General features: G+C 36.7%; 1 protein-coding gene across 1 annotated transcript in view; it reads left to right on the forward strand.

Moving 5' to 3' along the window:
* Window positions 1–232: 232 nt before the first annotated feature.
* The window catches only part of OTOGL (otogelin like), a 155613-nt gene continuing 138387 nt past the window's right edge, over window positions 233–17458 (forward strand). Inside the window, exons 1-6 of the mRNA XM_027107096.1 lie at window positions 233–437; window positions 1495–1534; window positions 2500–2548; window positions 9293–9359; window positions 11256–11354; window positions 15153–15307. Of these exons, the coding sequence (XP_026962897.1) occupies window positions 359–437; window positions 1495–1534; window positions 2500–2548; window positions 9293–9359; window positions 11256–11354; window positions 15153–15307 (489 nt within the window). The 5' untranslated portion in view covers window positions 233–358. The remainder of the gene's footprint in view (window positions 438–1494; window positions 1535–2499; window positions 2549–9292; window positions 9360–11255; window positions 11355–15152; window positions 15308–17458) is intronic.

The following is a 17458-nucleotide window of genomic DNA, read 5'->3' on the forward strand; positions in this document are numbered from 1 at the left end:
TAACAGGTTTTTTGTTTGTTTGTTTGTTTGATGCTACTGACTTTAGAAGTCATGAAAGGCTAATATAGGCTAAAAAGGCGTATGATGTGCAGGAGTCGGGCAGGGTGTAACTAATACCGGCTCAGTAAGAAGCTGCCATGCATTGCTAATGAGAGATTCAGCCAAAGGGTTGCCTGCAAGTTCTAAAGCTTCAGATGCTGTATGTGGTTAGAAATCCTGGAATTGCTTTTTGAATTACTTTATTACAAAGCTATATTTATAAGAATTTGAGCACTCTACAAGTACTCATACTTCTAAGATGCCATCTTAGTAAAGACCAACAATTTGGTTACATTTCAGGGAGAAAGGCTATACTGAAATGAACATTGTGAGAAAACTCAATTTAATGATACCTTGGAGTATATTCTTGCTTCATATACTGCTGTTTTCATTACAAGGTAAGAACTCATGTTAAACTTTTACCTTATTATTGTATTTTAGTCTTCCTTGTAAATTGTAGAAACTGTTTCCTCTTATACTGTAAAACATTTCCAAGTCATTAGGATGGGTATATACTAAATGACACCCAGATCATTTTTTGGGAAAATTTTTAATAATATAGATAATTTGGAACTTCTGGTTTTCATTTTCTGAGTCTCTTTTTTAAATGTTAAAATCATGATTTTATCATGATATGCAGCTGTACTGGAAGAAGCTCTGATTCTAACTTTTTCTCTTCTAAATAATGATTTTAAACAGTTGTGTAATTTAAACATTTGAAATTTTATAAAAGATAAGGAGACATTGAGTACTTAAACTTTCTTGATGCCATCAACCCAAAGAATGGTAAAGGAATGTTTTAAGAAGGACTTTAATGTTTGAGACTAAGCATTGATTTTCAATTATATTATAGCAATATTTATAAATTAATTTTTATAAAATATTTTTATGGCAGAAAGCATTTATTTACATTCAGTTATTAATTTTTAGTCCCTGAAAAGGGCCGTATATTTTGGTGCTTGTAGAGGAAGTGGGAGAAATTACTGAAGTGTAGAAGACCAGCGAGGTCACAGACACTATCTTCCAATCCTAGTAGTGACTGAAACTCCAAGGAGAAAATGTCTTAGAGCAACGAGAGCTGGAGGGGACTTTTAAGATCAACCTGGCTACCACTGTTATTTTGTGATGTGTTTGCTTAAGTTTGGCATTTACTAAGTCGGAGGACTGGGACTAAAACTTGGATCTCTGACTTCAGGACTAGTGCTTATTCCACTGTATCATGTCTCTGTATAAATCAAGGTACACTGCCCATTCTTTCTGAATTACTGGTCACCCTGATGTCTCACAGGGAATTTGCTGGTCAGAATCCTCTAGAAAATGTAAAATAACTAATAGCAAAACTCAGTCTAAGTTTCAGAATTTAGGTTTAAATGATCTGTTTTATAATCAGATCATGTGATCAAGATATTTAGATAATTTTTTTCATTCATATATATATATATTTATCTCTGGCAGGTTATATTTGTACTTCATCCATCTTGACAAGAACATCAAAGTGAGTATTTCTTGTTCTTTATGTCCTCTAAAACATAAAGATAATTGGAATGAGCAAAGCTCAGCAGGTCAGTGTATCTGCTTTTGAAAAATAAATTAAATATTTTACAAAATAAGGGCATGAGATTTAGTTCTTTAAAACATTTCCACAAATTAAAAATTACTGGGCATTCAGTTCCTTATTTATGAAACAAAAATATTTCCTTTCATTTTAATTACAAGAGGAGTTTTTGGTGGTGTCCAATGACTGTAGATACTAAGGGGACATTTTCACTTCAAAGATTTGAAAGGAAGTTATATTCAGTAATTTCCTATTTCATATTATTATTAATGTACATTGTTGATTAGAAACGTGCTGTATTCTTAACATAGAGTAAACGTTTTTAATGATAAAAAAATAAAATGTTTCTAGCAGTAAATAATGAAAATCATTTTTGGACTAAACTGATCTTAATGAAAAATGGAATTCTACTCAAAAATTCTACTGTTTGATTTTGATAACCCACAGTTTGATGTGCTTATGCTCATGAATGTTAATCTGCCCTTTAAGACATGGAAAGAGAGAGAATCGAGTATTATGTTTGAAAAACGTGAACCTGCACTTGTCGAATACTTATCTCGCCAGTTTTATGAAGGCGTGTGGAGAAATTATCATGCATGTTAGTGCTACACTGTTACACTATTTTGTTTATTTCTCTATCTCAAAGTTCCTTCCTAAAATGCAGTTTACATCAGAGACTGGAGAGCTCTGGGGACACTCCCAAATTTTGTAAAATGAGACAGTGCCACCACCCAAATCTAACCCCTCCAAAGCGGGGAGGGGGACCTTTTCAATGTTAAAGCAAGAAAGACCTCTTTGATAAAGTGATGGAAATCAGGAGGAAAACACCAGCTCTCTCTTGGGAAAGGCTTGTTCAGGTTGCCTAGGGGCCTTTGACTATACAAGTTCTTTTTGTTTTCTTCCAGAAACGGGTTTAATGAAAATCAACAGAAAAGAGCTCTTTTAGCAGCCCAGGTAGGTTATGCCTCAGAAGGAGAGAGAGGCAGAGAAACGATCCATCCTGCTTTGGGCCTCTGCTGTCACTTCAACAATGAGTCCTTTGTGGAGGCGAATAAAATGCTAAAAACAAGACAGGAAAGAGGAGGAAGAGGCAAAGTAACTTCTCTAGTGCTGTTCTGTGACCCTCCAGCTCAGGCTTAGCTCACATTTACTTGTTTGTGGTCAGATGCTTTTTGCTATTCACCTCGGTTCCCTACTGATAGGCTCCCAGAATTTGTGGGAGATTTAATCTCACTACTTGCCAAAATATTTTAATTGGTTTAAAAATTAAGCACAATGTTAATAGGACAAATACAAGCAAAGAGGGGCAGAGAAAGGTGTACGTGATCTGAGTAAAGTACCACAAAAGGGCATCAGAGGTGTCTTAGTGTCCTGACAAATGGGTTTTATATTATCTAATAAATCTAAATTACAGGCATTGATGAAGAGGTGACCTTTCTTTTTTTAGAGGGGTGGGGTAGCACTGAATTTGAGGAGGCCTTTTTGCTTGGGTCCCTCTATATAAAGGATATTGGATAACATAATTGCAATATCTTCAGATTATGGTTGGAATGTTTAAATGGGTGGATTTTAAAAAATATTTCTCCATTAAAGATGGATGGTAAGATAGAGAATCCTAACTCAATATTAAGACATTTCTTTGGAAAGTAATATGATTTGAGTATTTATGTAGCAAACAGCTTATATATTCAAGGTGTTTGTCAAATGCTGAATTGCAGTCAATTTCTATTAGCATTTTATGATGGATGCCTGGTTTTTTTTAATATTTTGTGAACTTAAAGAGAATTGAAAAAAAATAGAGGGCAGATTTGATATGCTGTTGTGATGATTCAGAAGGCAGAACTAATTTATTCTTATCAAGAGTGGAGCTCTTTCTTTGCACTAGAATGGGCAAAGGATTGTCTATGGAAGGGAAACACTTCTTTTCTTAAAAAGAGTATTTTGTGTACTTAAGTATCTATGTATCATGTGAAGTGGTTAAAATGATTTTTCTCTGAGAAATGTCAAGTTGGCCAGTAGACCATATTAGCCACAAAAAGATATCAACGTGACTCAGCAGAAAATCCAATTTTGAGAAAAACTGCATTCTGGTAGAACCCACTAGATGAAGAACCTGTGAAATATACCCCCACAGGTGTCACATGAAACAGCCTGTGGATGGGCTTCTACTGTAGACCATTTGGATGTTTTTAGAATTTGTATAATTTACCCCCCTAGAATTATCTTAATACCTCCCTTTTGTTAATAAGTGAGGAACACACTTGCCTTGATTTCCCTTTTAGAGAGAATGAATAGCTGGACACTTGCCCTTCTCTTTCCTGCAGCTAGAGAACATGCACCAACATTACTTAACATCTGAACAAATTTTAAGGGAAGAAATGTTAAAGAAGGGCAGTGAGGTCGCAATCATGCGTTTCAGTGTTTAGGATTGAAATTTCATCTGTTATGAGGCCATTCTTGTCCACAGATTCACTCCCCTGCTCTAGGAAGACGGAGCACTGATGGACAGATAAATGTGCACGTAAGGACTCAGGAATATGTTGGCAATGAGATAACAATGACCAGAGAAAGGGTAGACACAGACTTCTGTCAATGGTGTAATTGTGCACTACAGTGATTTCTCATCTAAAGACTGTATTTCTCTGTGCTTCTCACCCTCCTGTGGAGATGTAATCAGCACGGAGGAAGAATGGGTTGTCCTCTTTCATCGGTTATGTGAATATATGCACCCACTGCTTGGAATTTTTTTGCATTTGCATCACATTTCAAAATTCTTCTCCTGAAAGCAGGGGCAGATTATTTATTTATTAGAGGTTGCATACAGTTTGTATGTGCAGGAGTGACGGAGAGAGGAAAGGGAGACTAGGAAGGGAGAAAATCCAGCACAGCTCTGTTAATGAGGGGCCTTCCTGCTTTAGGCATCTGGGGCTCAGTCTTGCTGGCATCCCTCTGAGGAACTGTGTACAGTGTTTTAGAAGTGTTTCCCCAAGGGATGGGGGAGCTGATATACTTATCCACCAACACCTGCCTCTCATTCCTTGAGGGCAGCTTCTGGGGGGACTTAAATCCCCTGAAAGTCATTTCTCTTGTCTATCCTGCTTGGACTCTACCCTAAGGCAGAGACAAAAAGAAGCCGGTGCTTGAGGGTCTCAGTGTCCACAGAAACCCAGACGCAGGTGAAATCCAAGGTGAGATGAGAGGATAAGTGGAGGGGCATCAACAGAACATTTTATAGTCATGGTTCTAAACAGCTTTGGAAGGCAAATCATTCCCATTTGCATAATGTCTATTTCTGGTTCAGTTGGTATTTGTTGACAACACACAAAGGACCATACTAGAGGTATAACCATGAACAGCGGTGTTTGTTCTCTAGAAATTCAATGTCTAGTGGAGGTAGAGCTGTAAAGAAGTCATTTCTGTGTAACTTGTTCATCGAATCTAACACCACCAATTTTTGCCATTATTTGTATGATATAAAAAAATGAAAGAGCTCCCAATTATAAATGTAAGATGTGCCATTCTGAGTTCAGATCTGTTATAAAAATAAAAGCTGTGTGTCGTGTCTTAACATGAAATGTTATAGTATGATGAGTGGAATGCTGCAGAGATTAGGATGCTGTGGTAACCAGGAGGCTGGTGTGCTAAGTACTTATTGTGATTTTCATGGAGGAGGTGTAGCCTGAGTTGGGTAAGAGGATATGGAGTGAAAAACAAATTATATGTTTTTGCCTTGGTCTAATGTTGTCAAGTGTATTCAGTTTTTGCTTAATAATAAAAGTAGGTAACATGTTTACAACACTTATGTGCCTTGCACTATTTTTGGTGATTTACTTATCCCATTTCATTTAATCCTTACAATTCCGTGAGGCAGTTATTGTTATTCTGTTTTACAGATTGGGAAACTGAGGCTGAACAGGTTAAATAATTTGTTCTAGTTTATAAGCCTGTATGAGACAGAGTTGAAGTCACTATACACTTCTAGTGAGCATCAGTGATGATTCATCAGCACCAAAGTAAGAAGAATTTGGTGCCCGGTAATATTGGTTGTTGTGTTAGATTTAGGCAGTTGCAGACAATATAGCTAAAGAGAGAATAAGACTTGTCTTGAGGGAATCCAAGTCATAGACTTTTGTGAGTCTGACTTAGTTTGAAGAGGGAGGAAAGGGAAAAAAGAGGAGATTGAGCAGAGAGGACAAAACCTTGGAGGAATGAAAGCAGGAGACAATGAACTTGGAGACATGATGTGGGCCAAGGACTTTAGAAAAGAGCCTTGAAGTGGTGAGAGAGTGTGGGAATCCTTTTGTCTGCCATGGGGCAGGTTTGCTCTTTAAAAGAAAAAGTACTGCAGTGCAAATTGCCAAGATAAAACTTTTACCATGTAGGAAGGAGACCGGAATCTGTTGAAAAGAGGATTGTACCTGAAGTCATGTTCTTTATCACCCTTTTTTTTTTTAACATCTTTGTTGGAGTATAATTGATTTACAATGCTGTGTTAGTTTCTGCTTTATAACAAAGTGAATCAGCTATACATATACATGTATACCTGTATCTCCTCCCTCTTGCGTCTCCCTCCCACCCTCCCTATCCCACCCCTCTAGGTGGTCACAAAGCACTGAGCTGATCTCCCTGTGCTATGCGGCCGCTTCCCACTAGCTAGCTATTTTACGTTTGGTAGTGTATATATGTCCATGCCATTCTCTCACTTCGTCCCAGCTTACCCTTCCCCCTCCCTGTGCCCTCAAGTCCATTCTCTATGTCTGCGTCTTTATTCCTCTCCTGCCCCTAGGTTCCTGAGAACCTTTTTTTTAAGATTCCGTATATATGTGTTAGCATACGGTATTTGTTCTTCTCTTTCTGACTTACTTCACTCTGTATGACAGACTCTAGGTCCATCCACCTCACTACAAATAACTCAGTTTCGTTTCTTTTTATGGCTAGGTAATGTTCCGTTGTATATATGTGCCACATCTTCTTTATGCATTCATCTGTCGATGGGCACTTAGTTTGCTTCCATGTCCTGGCTATTGTAAATAGAGCTGCAATGAACATTGTGGTACATGACTCTTTTTGAATTATGGTTTTCTCAGGGTATATGCCCAGTAGTGGGATTGCTGGGTCATATGGTAGTTCTATTTTTAGTTTTTTAAGGAACCTCTGTACTGTTCTCCATAGTGGCTGTATCAATTTACATTCCCACCAACAGTGCAAGAGAGTTCCTTTTCTCCACACCCTCTCCACCATTTATTGTTTGTAGATTTTTTGATGATGGCCATTCTGAATGGTGTGAGGTGATACCTCATTGTAGTTTTGATTTGCATTTTTCTAGTGATTAGTGATGTTGAGCATCCTTTCATGTGTTTGTTGGCAATCTGTATATCTTCTCTGGAGAAATGTCTATTTAGGTCTTCTGCCCATTTTTGAATTGGGTTGTTTGTTTTTTTGATATTGAACTGCATGAGCTGCTTCTAAATTTTGGAGATTAATCCTTTGTCAGTTGCTTCATTTGAAAATATTTTCTCCCATTCTGAGGGTTGTCTTTTTGTCTTGTTTATGGTTTCCTTTGCTGTGCAAAAGCTTTTAAGTTTCATTAGGTCCCATTTGTTTATTTTTTTTTTATTTCCATTTCTCTAGGAGGTGGGTCAAAAAGGATCTTGCTGTGATTTATGTCATAGAGTGTTCTGCCTATGTTTTCCTCTAAGAGTTTGATAGTGTCTGGCCTTACATTTAGGTCTTTAATCCGTTTTGAGTTTATTTTTGTGTAAGGTGTTAGGGAGTGTTCTAATTTCATTCTTTTACATGTAGCTGTCCAGTTTTCCCAGCACCACTTATTGAAGAGGCTGTCTTTTCTCCACTGTATATTCTTGCCTCCTTTATCAAAGATAAAGTGACCATATGTCCATGAGTTTATCTCTGGGCTTTCTATCCTGTTCTATTGATCTATATTTCTGTTTTTGTGCCAGTACCATACTGTCTTGATTACTGTCACTTTGTAGTGTAGTCTGAAGTCAGGGAGCCTGATTCCTCCAGCTCCGTTTTTCTTTCTCAAGATTGTTTTGGCTATTCGGGGCCTTTTGTGTTTCCATACAAATTGTGAAATGTTTTGTTCTAGTTCTGTGAAAAATGCCATTGGTAGTTTGATAGGGATTGCATTGAATCTGCAGATTGCTTTGGGTAGTATAGTCATTTTCACAATATTGATTCTTCCAATCCAAGAACATGGTATATCTCTCCATCTGTTTGTATCATCTTTAATTTCTTTCATCAGTGTCTTATAGTTTTGTGCATACAGGTCTTTTGTCTCCTTAGGAAGGTTTATTCCTATGTATTTTATTCTTTTTGTTGCCATGGTAAATGGGAGTGTTTCCTTAACTTCTGTTTCAGATTTGTCATCATTAGTGTATAGGAATGCAAGAGATTTCTGTGCATTAATTTTGTATCCTGCTACTTTACCAAATTCATTGATTAGCTCTAGTAGTTTTCTGGTAGCATCTTTAGGATTCTCTGTATAGTATCATGTCATCTGCAAACAGTAACAGCTTTACTTCTTCTTTTCTTATTTGCATTTATTTCTTTTTCTTCTCTGATTGCTATGGCTAAAACTTCCAAAACTATGTTGAATAATATTTATCATGCTTTTTTCTTATCCTTCACTCTTTCCAGTTTTTCTAACATCATCTGGTCCTCAGTTTGACAATTATGAGGCAAATTTTGGGAATGTGTATTCTGGTGAATGTAAAAATGCTGTTGGAAAGGACATTGCCCAAGATGATACACTAAATTGGCATTAAGTTGGAGTAAAAATCCATAATTGATTAGTTTTAATAATCCACAGCTATTTGCTACTATTCCATATTAACCTCTAGAAATCCTAGGGTTTTATCTGGGTTGCTTAGGTTAATGTAAATCTCTTTCTTGCTAATTTTTTATGTGTGAGGCATTATGCTGGAATCTTTATATACATTATTTTATTTATTGTTTGAACTACTCAGTGAAGTATATATGTGTCATTGTTCCCATTTTACAGACAAGTAAAAGGAGGCACTAAGCAGTTAAGAAACTTGCCTTAGTAATGGCAGAATCAGGACTCTAATCCAGATCTGTTTGATTCTATAATTCATGATCTTAATGATTACCCTGAAGTGCCTTGTGCTCTATAAACAGATACATTTAAATTTCTACGAACTTTAAAGTGTCAGGTCTTTGGAGACTGAGGGTGTCACACTCACACTTCAGCAGCAGAGGCTTCTGTGGATGGTGTCTGCACAGATGGGGCTGCAGGAAGTGGGTACATCACTGTCTGTTGCTCCTTTGGTCCCATGCATTTTCTCCAGACCCATCTGCACTTGAAAGTATTAAAAAACTGCTACTCCTGCAGGCAAAGCAGTCAGTTAATGCAAAAATTAGATTCTGACCAGGCTCTTTTCCAAGGAGGGCAGGGAGGCAGAACTGAGGTCAGAGAGCATAAAGGACTTGTCAAATTCAGGTAAGAAGCAAAATCAACCTTGAAATCAGATCTAAGTACAACCTTAGCAGAGCCCTTTCTGCCTCTCCAAGATTTTGCCTCAATAACCCAAGGAAATATGGAGTCAGCTCTTTATAATTTCTGTGTTTGTAGCTGTTTTCCAGATTTTCCAATTGCATGTTTGTCTTGAATTAAATAATTTAATTCTCTTGAATTCTTATTTATTTCTTTTAAAGTTTGAAGCAACTTCTCCAAGATATTTCTTCCATGAAGCTATTAATTGGGGTGAGAGTAAAATAAAAGGTTAGTGCTACATCTATGTTTTTGTATTTGCTTTCTCAAAAGACCCTTTTGGGGGATATAGTGAATCAACTCTCAATGATTTCCACATAATGCATGAAGGAAGCTGAGCCAGGGTGGTAATAGTACTTAGTAATAGTTTGTTTACTTCATATAGAAATTTGAATTATATTTGGAAATACACAAGGTTAAGCAGTTAGACAAAGCTGATAACTATATGACCAGGAAAGATATCACTGGGTATCAGGAGCTTTTTTTCTGAATCAATTACTGGCTCCTCGATTCTTTGACATTGCTTTTTTTTTTTTTTTTTTTTTTTTTTTTTTTTTTTTTTTCGGTATGAGGGCCTCTCACCGTTGTGGCCTCTCCCGTTGCGGAACACAGGCTCTGGACGCGCAGGCTCAGCGGCCATGGCTCACAGCCCCAGCTGCTCCGCGCCATGTTGGATCTTCCCGGACCAGGGCACGAACCTGTGTCCCCTGCATTGGCAGGCGGACTCTCAACCACTGTGCCACCAGGGAATCCCGACATTGCTATTTTTGCTTACCAATTTTCCATTTCCATTTAGCAGAATGCTAATGGTAGTTTGAAATTCAATTTGAATTTTTTGTTGCATTTAGAATAGCAGGGATTTATGACTAGTTTTGTTTTGATATCTGTTTTCAGGAGAATACACAGGGTTGTAACTAAATTTTTGAAGGAGATACATTTGCTTACATAATTACTTTGACACATATTGATTGGAAAAATACAAGATTGTAACCTAAGATAAAATTTGAAGATATATATGCCCCCCTAGAAAAAGAAAACTGCATTTAAATTTATGAAAAACATCATTTTAATCTATATTTATGATTAAAGTTAAAGCAGCTCATTTCTCCTCAGTTAAGATATACTTAGAGAGTTGTATGTGTTTAAATGTAGAGACATTTTAGATCAATGAATTTTAAGGTGAAAGGATAATAGAGTTTTAAAATTCTTGCCTTCTGCAGAGCTGTGGTTAAAATACCGCTATTAGATAAGTGCCTTTCACGACCTGACCGTATTCCGGAGAAGGCCAATCTTTAGTAAACACTTTACGGTCACTCAGAGATGTTCTCTAATTCTATTGATGTGTTACTTAAATCCTTTCTGCTTGAGTTTTGCCAGTTGTCTCTTGTGTTCTCCTTATTACAGGACAAATTTTCACTGTGATTCATCTGCAGTTTTAAAACTCACTAAGGAGGTCATAGTTTCTTTCTTCCTCTTTTCAACATAATTCTTTGGGGTGATTTTTCTTGCCATGAAAGAAAGAATATTTTTGGTGACAACCAGCAGTGACGTTGGCTTCTGCCCTGTTAAAATTAACTATGGGTCAGAAAGAATGCATCCATTTGTAATTAAGCCTGAGGATTAATACACAAACTTCAAATGGAATGTTTAATCATTCTCTTAAAAAAGTAGTTTCCTTGTGATTTCTATTATATATTGTGCCTGATCCCTTGAGCTAATGATGGACGGTTTTCTTTAATACAACACTTGCTCCTGGAGAAGTAGCTGATAAGACGTGCCAAATTCCGTCAAGGGAATCATCTGCAGCTTGTGTATTTCTGGTTCTCATCATCTGGGACAGGGATTCCTTACATGGGAACTTGACCTTTCAATTGCTTGAAGGAGGCTAACCTTTGCTCTCAGGGTAGTTTGAGATGTGAAAGCCTGTCTTTCTTGTTTCACGGCACACATAATGAAATGAACTAGATAGAGACTTAAGGGGCTTAAGTCTTTAGCTCATCAAGGCAATAGGCCCAGGGTTCTGTTTTAGTTAACAGAGGTTACTGTTAGTCCAAGGTAAATCTTGACAGATTTATGTTTATAAAAACTGATGCACACCAGAAGATAACTTATTTTTTTGCCCTACAGGTTCTTGTCCTCATGAATGCCTTAATGGAGCTTTCTGTTCTAAGGCTGGTACATGTGACTGTCAAATATTTCAGGCACTTGGGACACGGTGCCAGATTGGTAAGTTTCAGGGATACTTATGAGAGAATTATGAGATGCCGTGGAGAACATGAAGGCATAATTTGCTGTATTAGTGTTCATTCTTTGGGAGTTGGTACAATAATGTTGTGTATTAACTAGAGTATCCACAATTTATTTCCAGTAATTTTGAAACAATGTGAAAGAAAATGAGTATGCCCACTTTAACTTCTCACTGAACTCTATTTCCTCAAGTGTTTTTTCTTTTCTGTTTTTAAATTTTTATTTAATTTTTAAATTAGAGTTGATTTACAATATTATTATTTTTTCATATTCTTTTCCATTATGGTTTATTACAGAATATTGAATATAGTTCCCTGTGCTATACAATAGGACCTTGTTGTTTATCCATTCTATATACAATGGTTTGCATCTGCTAGTCCCAAACTCCCAATCCTACCCTCCCCTGCCCCCCTCCCCCTTGGCAACCACGTCTGTTTTCTATGTCTCTGAGCCTGTTTCTGTTTCATAGATAGGTTCATTTGTGTCATGTTTTAGATTCCACGTATGAGTGATATCATATGGTATTTGTCTTTCTCTTTCTAACTTACTTCACTTAATTTGATAATTTCTAGGTCCATCCACGTACCTGCAAATGGCATTATTTCATTCTCTTTTTTTATGGTTGAGTAATATTTCATTGTGTGTGTGTGTATGTTTGTGTATGTGTGTGTTTGTGTTTCACATTTTTATCCATTCATCTGTCAATGGACAATTAGGTTGTTTCCACGTCTTGGCTATTGTGAATAATGCTGCTATGAACATAGGGGTGCATGTATCTTTTCGAATCATAGTTTTTGTCTGGGTATATGCCCAGGAGTGTGACTGCTGGATCCTATGGAAACTCTATTTTTAGTTTTTTGAGGAACCTCCATACTGTTTTCCATAGTGGCCGCACCAATTTACATTCCCACAAATAGTGTAGGAAGGTTCCCTTTTCTCCACACCCTCTCTGGCATTTGTTATTTGTAGATTTTTTTAATGATGGCCATTCTGACAGGTATGAGGTATTACCTCATTGAAGTTTTTTTTTTTTTTAAACATTTTAAAAAATTTCTTTACTGTTGTATCTATTTTATTTATTTATTTTTGGCTGCATTGGGTCTTCGTTGCTGCGTGCGGACTTTCTCTAGTTGCGGCAAGCGGAGGCTACTCTTCGTTACGGTGCGCAGGCTTCTCAGTGCTGTGGCTTCTCTTGTTGTGGAGCATGGGCTCTAGGCACACGGGCTTTAGTAGTCGTGGCTCATGGGCTCTAGAGTGCAGGCTCAGTAGTTGTGGCACACAACCACTTAGTTGCTTAGTTACTCCACAGCATGTGGGATCTTCCTGGACCAGGGCTGGAACCTGTGTCCCCTGCATTGGCAGGCGGACTCTTAACCACTGCACCACCAGGGAAGCCCCCTCATTGAAGTTTTGATTTGTATTTCTCTAATAATTAGCAATGTTGAGCATCTTTTCATGTGCCTGTTGGCCATATGTATGTCTTTGGAGAAATGTCTATTTAGGTCTTCTGCTCATTCTTTGTTTTTTTTTTTCTTCTGTTATTGAGTTGTATGAGCTGTTTGTATATTTTGGAAATTAAGGCCTTGTTAGTCGCATCATTTGCAAATATTTTCTCTCGGTCCGTAGGTTGTCTTTTCATTTTGTTTATGATTTCCTTTGCTATGCAAAAACTTATGTTTTATTAGGTCTCATTTGTTTATTTTTGTGTTATTTCTATTGCCTTGGTAGACTGACCTAAGAAAACATTGGTATGGTTTATGTCAGAGATTGTTTTGCCTTTGTTCTCTTCTAGTAGTTTCATGGTGTCCTATCTTATATTTAAGTCTTTAAGCCATTTTTGTGAGGTTGCGTTCTAACTTCATTGATTTACATGTGGCTGTCCAACTTTCCTGACACCACTTGCTGAAGAGACTATCTTTTCATCCATTGTGTATTCTTGCCTCCTTTGTCAAAAGTTAATTGACCGTAGGTGTGTGGGTTTGTTTCTGTGCTCTCTATTCTGTTCCATTGATCCATATGTCTGGTTTTGTGCCAGTACCATGCTGTTTTGATTACTGTAGCTTTGTAGTATTGACTGAAGTCTGGGAGGGTTATGCCTCCTGCTTTGTTCTTTTTCCTCAGGATTACTTTGGCAATTCTGGGTCTTTTATGGTTCCATAAAAATTTTAGGATTATTTGTTCTAGTTCTGTGGAAAATGTCATGGGTAATTTAATAGGAATCGCATTAAATCTGTTATTGCTTTGGATAGTATGGCCATTTTAACACTATGAATTCTTCCAACCCAAGAGCATGGGATATTTTTCCATTTCTTTAAATCATCTTCAATTTCCTTTATCAATGTTTTATAGTTCTCAGTGTATGAGTCTTTCACCTCCTTGGTCAGGTTTATTCCTAAGTATTTTATTTTGTTTTTGATGTGATTCAAGTGTTTTTTCCATTTTAAATGGTACTGGCCCATTAAAACCAGGCTTCCAATTCATCTCTCTTTTGCTTTATAAATTAGATTTGTTATTTGGAGCCACTCATTCTTTTTGACTTTGAATTAATGGAACATTCTGTACATAAAAGAGAAATAGTGTTGAGAGCTCTTCAAAGGCAGAAGGTTCTTAAAAATATTTTTATCCATGGTGTCTAGGTTAGGACCCTACATCAATAATGACTAAAAAGCATTCATTTGTTTAATGAGTATTTATTAAGCATCTACTCGATCCCAGGCTGGGCACTGGGAAGAGTGAGTAATATAGACATGTTTCTGCCCTCTTGGAGGTTACAGTCTAGAGGAGGGGGACCAACACATAACAGATACACAGTAATTACACTTGTGACGTTCTGTAAAGGGAAGTGCAAGATTTTATGAAAATATGCAACAGAGGTAAGGCTATCAGAGAAGACTGCCTGAATAATGAATAACTCTGTTTTTTCTTGAAAAGGCCAAAGTTGGCCAAGCCTAATACATTTAGGTAAATTACAAAAAGAAAAGATAAAATGATTGTGCCTTATCTTTATGCTCTTTATAGAGTATATTAACACATTTTAATGTCTTAACCAATATGTATTACACGTTTTGAGTGCTCCGTAAATGTCACTGATTTTCATATTAATCTAGAAGGAAGGGTCTACAAAATCAAAATGGAATGGAAGGTGACCCACAAAGGTATAAAGGGAGATAGGCATGAAGGCAACAGGAGATAAAGTTGTATGCTTTAAGACAAACACTGCTTACAATGTGACCAGTTTGAAGTCATGAATTCCTAAATTCCAGCATACTTTGGATGACTAATGCTCCCCATCCCCAGGTCCCAGGCTTCTAAACATGACTTTTTGGTCAGTGGTTAATTTTCTCTGTGGATGCTATTATTTTTGAAAGAATTGCAGAGACTAGAACACTGTCAGTGTTAATTTTTAGAACACTTAGTGGTGACATTTCTTTCTTTCTGAGCCATTATATTTGCTTTATCACTATCACCTTCTTTTACTTTATCACTATCTCCTCTCTTCCTCTCTTCCAGAGTCTTTGTTTGGAAGCAAAAATTAAGGAAGTTTCTAACATAAATCCTTTCTTCAAAACAACTTGGAGACCATGTTTTTCTTCAGAAGAGTTTGATAATTTTGAGAGCAGTTGGTAATTTTGTTAGGTATTTTTCCCTGTGATATTGTCCACCAAAGAAGAAAACATTTATTTTAATGAAAATTAGAATAACCTAGCGTGACTGAACCTTGCCAGAAACACGTATAATTTGTTTTATTCTACTAAATATTATCCTATTTCTTTTCAGTGCCAAACATGGGCAGTGGCAGAGATGGGATTTGCAAAAGCTGGGGACAGTACCACTTCGAAACTTTTGATGGCATCTACTATTATGTCCCAGGAAACTGTTCTTACATTTTTGCGAAGGACTGTGGTAATTTGGAGCCTCGGTACACTGTATGGGTAGGTGATTCTAGGACATAATTAACCTAAAAATTATTTCTGGCCAAGTCTGTATTTTTAAAGTACTGGACAAATCATGGAAAATATATAGTAATCATAGCATGAATACTTAGGGCCCTGACTAGGGAAGGAGAGGGGCTGGTTCTGAATGGGATGGACCAAATTTGTAGCTATTTTGAGTATATTTCTATCAAGATGGAGCCTAGGACTGGGAGAAGAAAGGTTTGCATCCATATGGTAGGGACATGTAGGCAACACAGAAATGTCTATATCATGGATGTCATAATATCAACTCCAGTTGACATACTCATTCTTCACGTTTTATTTGATCATGTTGAAGAGAGGGTAGGTTCAGGCATCAATCATATTACTCGTGTATGTTTCCTTCTTGACATGTCCAGTGTGATGGCCATCTGGATGTTTTAAAATCACATACCTCGGTCTAATCTGGGGGCTGGAATTTATTAAATGGAGTGTATGAATTATATAAACACAGGCTAAAGGATGTGGAGACAGGCAGCTAATTTCTAGGTAGACTGATACTATATGATTGAGCTCAGAGAGTTAGTTCTTAATTGCAGAGTTCTTTCTTCAAAAGAATTCATAGGAGACATCTCAAAATGCGAGCTGCAGAGTAGCTCTGGTAGAAGTAAGGAAGTAGGGACCTCTTTCCCTGCTGTTGTCTTCCTCTGAATTTTCTGGTATCTCGAAACACAGCTAGAAAACTGCAGTGCTGTCCTGTTCTAAAGCTAAAACCCTCCATAACTATCATTTGTTTGAATCTCTGTTATTGAATCCCTCTGACTTATGTTGGAGTTGCCTAAATTTTCCTCCTCTCTTAGACGAGGCAAATATTCAAAAGTAGGCCCTAAAGCTTTTCAACAGCAACAAATCCTTGTGCCCTCAAAAGGAAATGAAGTCTATTGAAAGTTAACTTATGGGACATAAGGCTAAAACATTGGAGGTCTCTTTAGGTAAGGAAGTTAGTGGCATGCGTTTTTAGTTCATACAGGGCTCAGTCCCCTATTGTCCTTTACTCATCCACTCTAGGAAGGAGTTGCTGGGTTTATCACTCAAACATCTTCTGACTCTCTCATTGAAATGTTCTTGTCCAGTGTCTGATCCTTTTGAGGACTAAGGTGTCAAGTAGATAATTGTGTGATCCTAACACACAATGTTCAACTGTGCTTCCAGAGTTAATAGATAATTGTTTTTACTTGGCCCTGTTTGGTTGGTGGAATTTGCTTTCACATTAACAAATCCATTTACTTTAAATGTCATCTTTCCCCAATTGTAAAAGTTGTTCACCTCTTTTGTAGAAAATTTGAAAAAATTCAAAGAAGTCTAAAAAGTACTATCAGAATGATCAGTCAAGGCTTATCAGTGCTAATGGCTTCATATATTTCCTTCTAATTTTTTTCCTCCGGATTTTATACACATAAAGTTGAAATTTTACTATGCATAATTTTATTTCCCGCATTTTCACCTAATATTATATCAAGAACTTTTTTTCCACGTCAAATGTTCTTGACAAACACAGATTTTGTTAGCTGTATTTGTTCCAACTATGGAATACTGAAATTATTTAATTGTACCCTGTTTTAGAAATTTAGATTTAAAAAATATTTTCAGTATTTTAAAAGATGTATGTTAATAAATATCTTTATGCATATATCTTTTTATGCTCTTGATTCTTTTCTTTTTCTTCTTTAAATTCAATTTTATTTTAATGAAAATAATACATGTACTTAGTTTAAAAGATTTCTTCAAGATATATGAAGCCAAAAAATAGCCCCTCTTTCCTTCACTCCTTGACCCCAGCTGAAGTCTGATGCCCCAAAGGCAATTACTTCAATTTTTTTAGCTGTTTCTTCTGGCTTTTACCTAACATGTCAAAATGTGCTATTATTTCTTTATTTATCAAAGTTAGGACTTATTTCTTCACTTCTTACTATGGAAAATGGGAAGTCATCTGTTACGTTATCCTTTGTGCCCCTAACACACACACACACACAGACACACACACACACACACACACACACACACACACACTTTCCTTTTCTCCTCCTAATAATTATATCACCGTTATTGGTTAAATATGTGGTTTTTATACTATTGTTGTTTACATATTGTACATATATGAAAAATATT

Source organism: Aethalodelphis obliquidens, unplaced genomic scaffold (genome assembly GCF_003676395.1).
Source record: "Aethalodelphis obliquidens isolate GAN/ISIS:26980383/991018 unplaced genomic scaffold, ASM367639v1 scaffold8, whole genome shotgun sequence".
Classification (NCBI taxonomy): domain Eukaryota; kingdom Metazoa; phylum Chordata; class Mammalia; order Artiodactyla; family Delphinidae; genus Aethalodelphis; species Aethalodelphis obliquidens.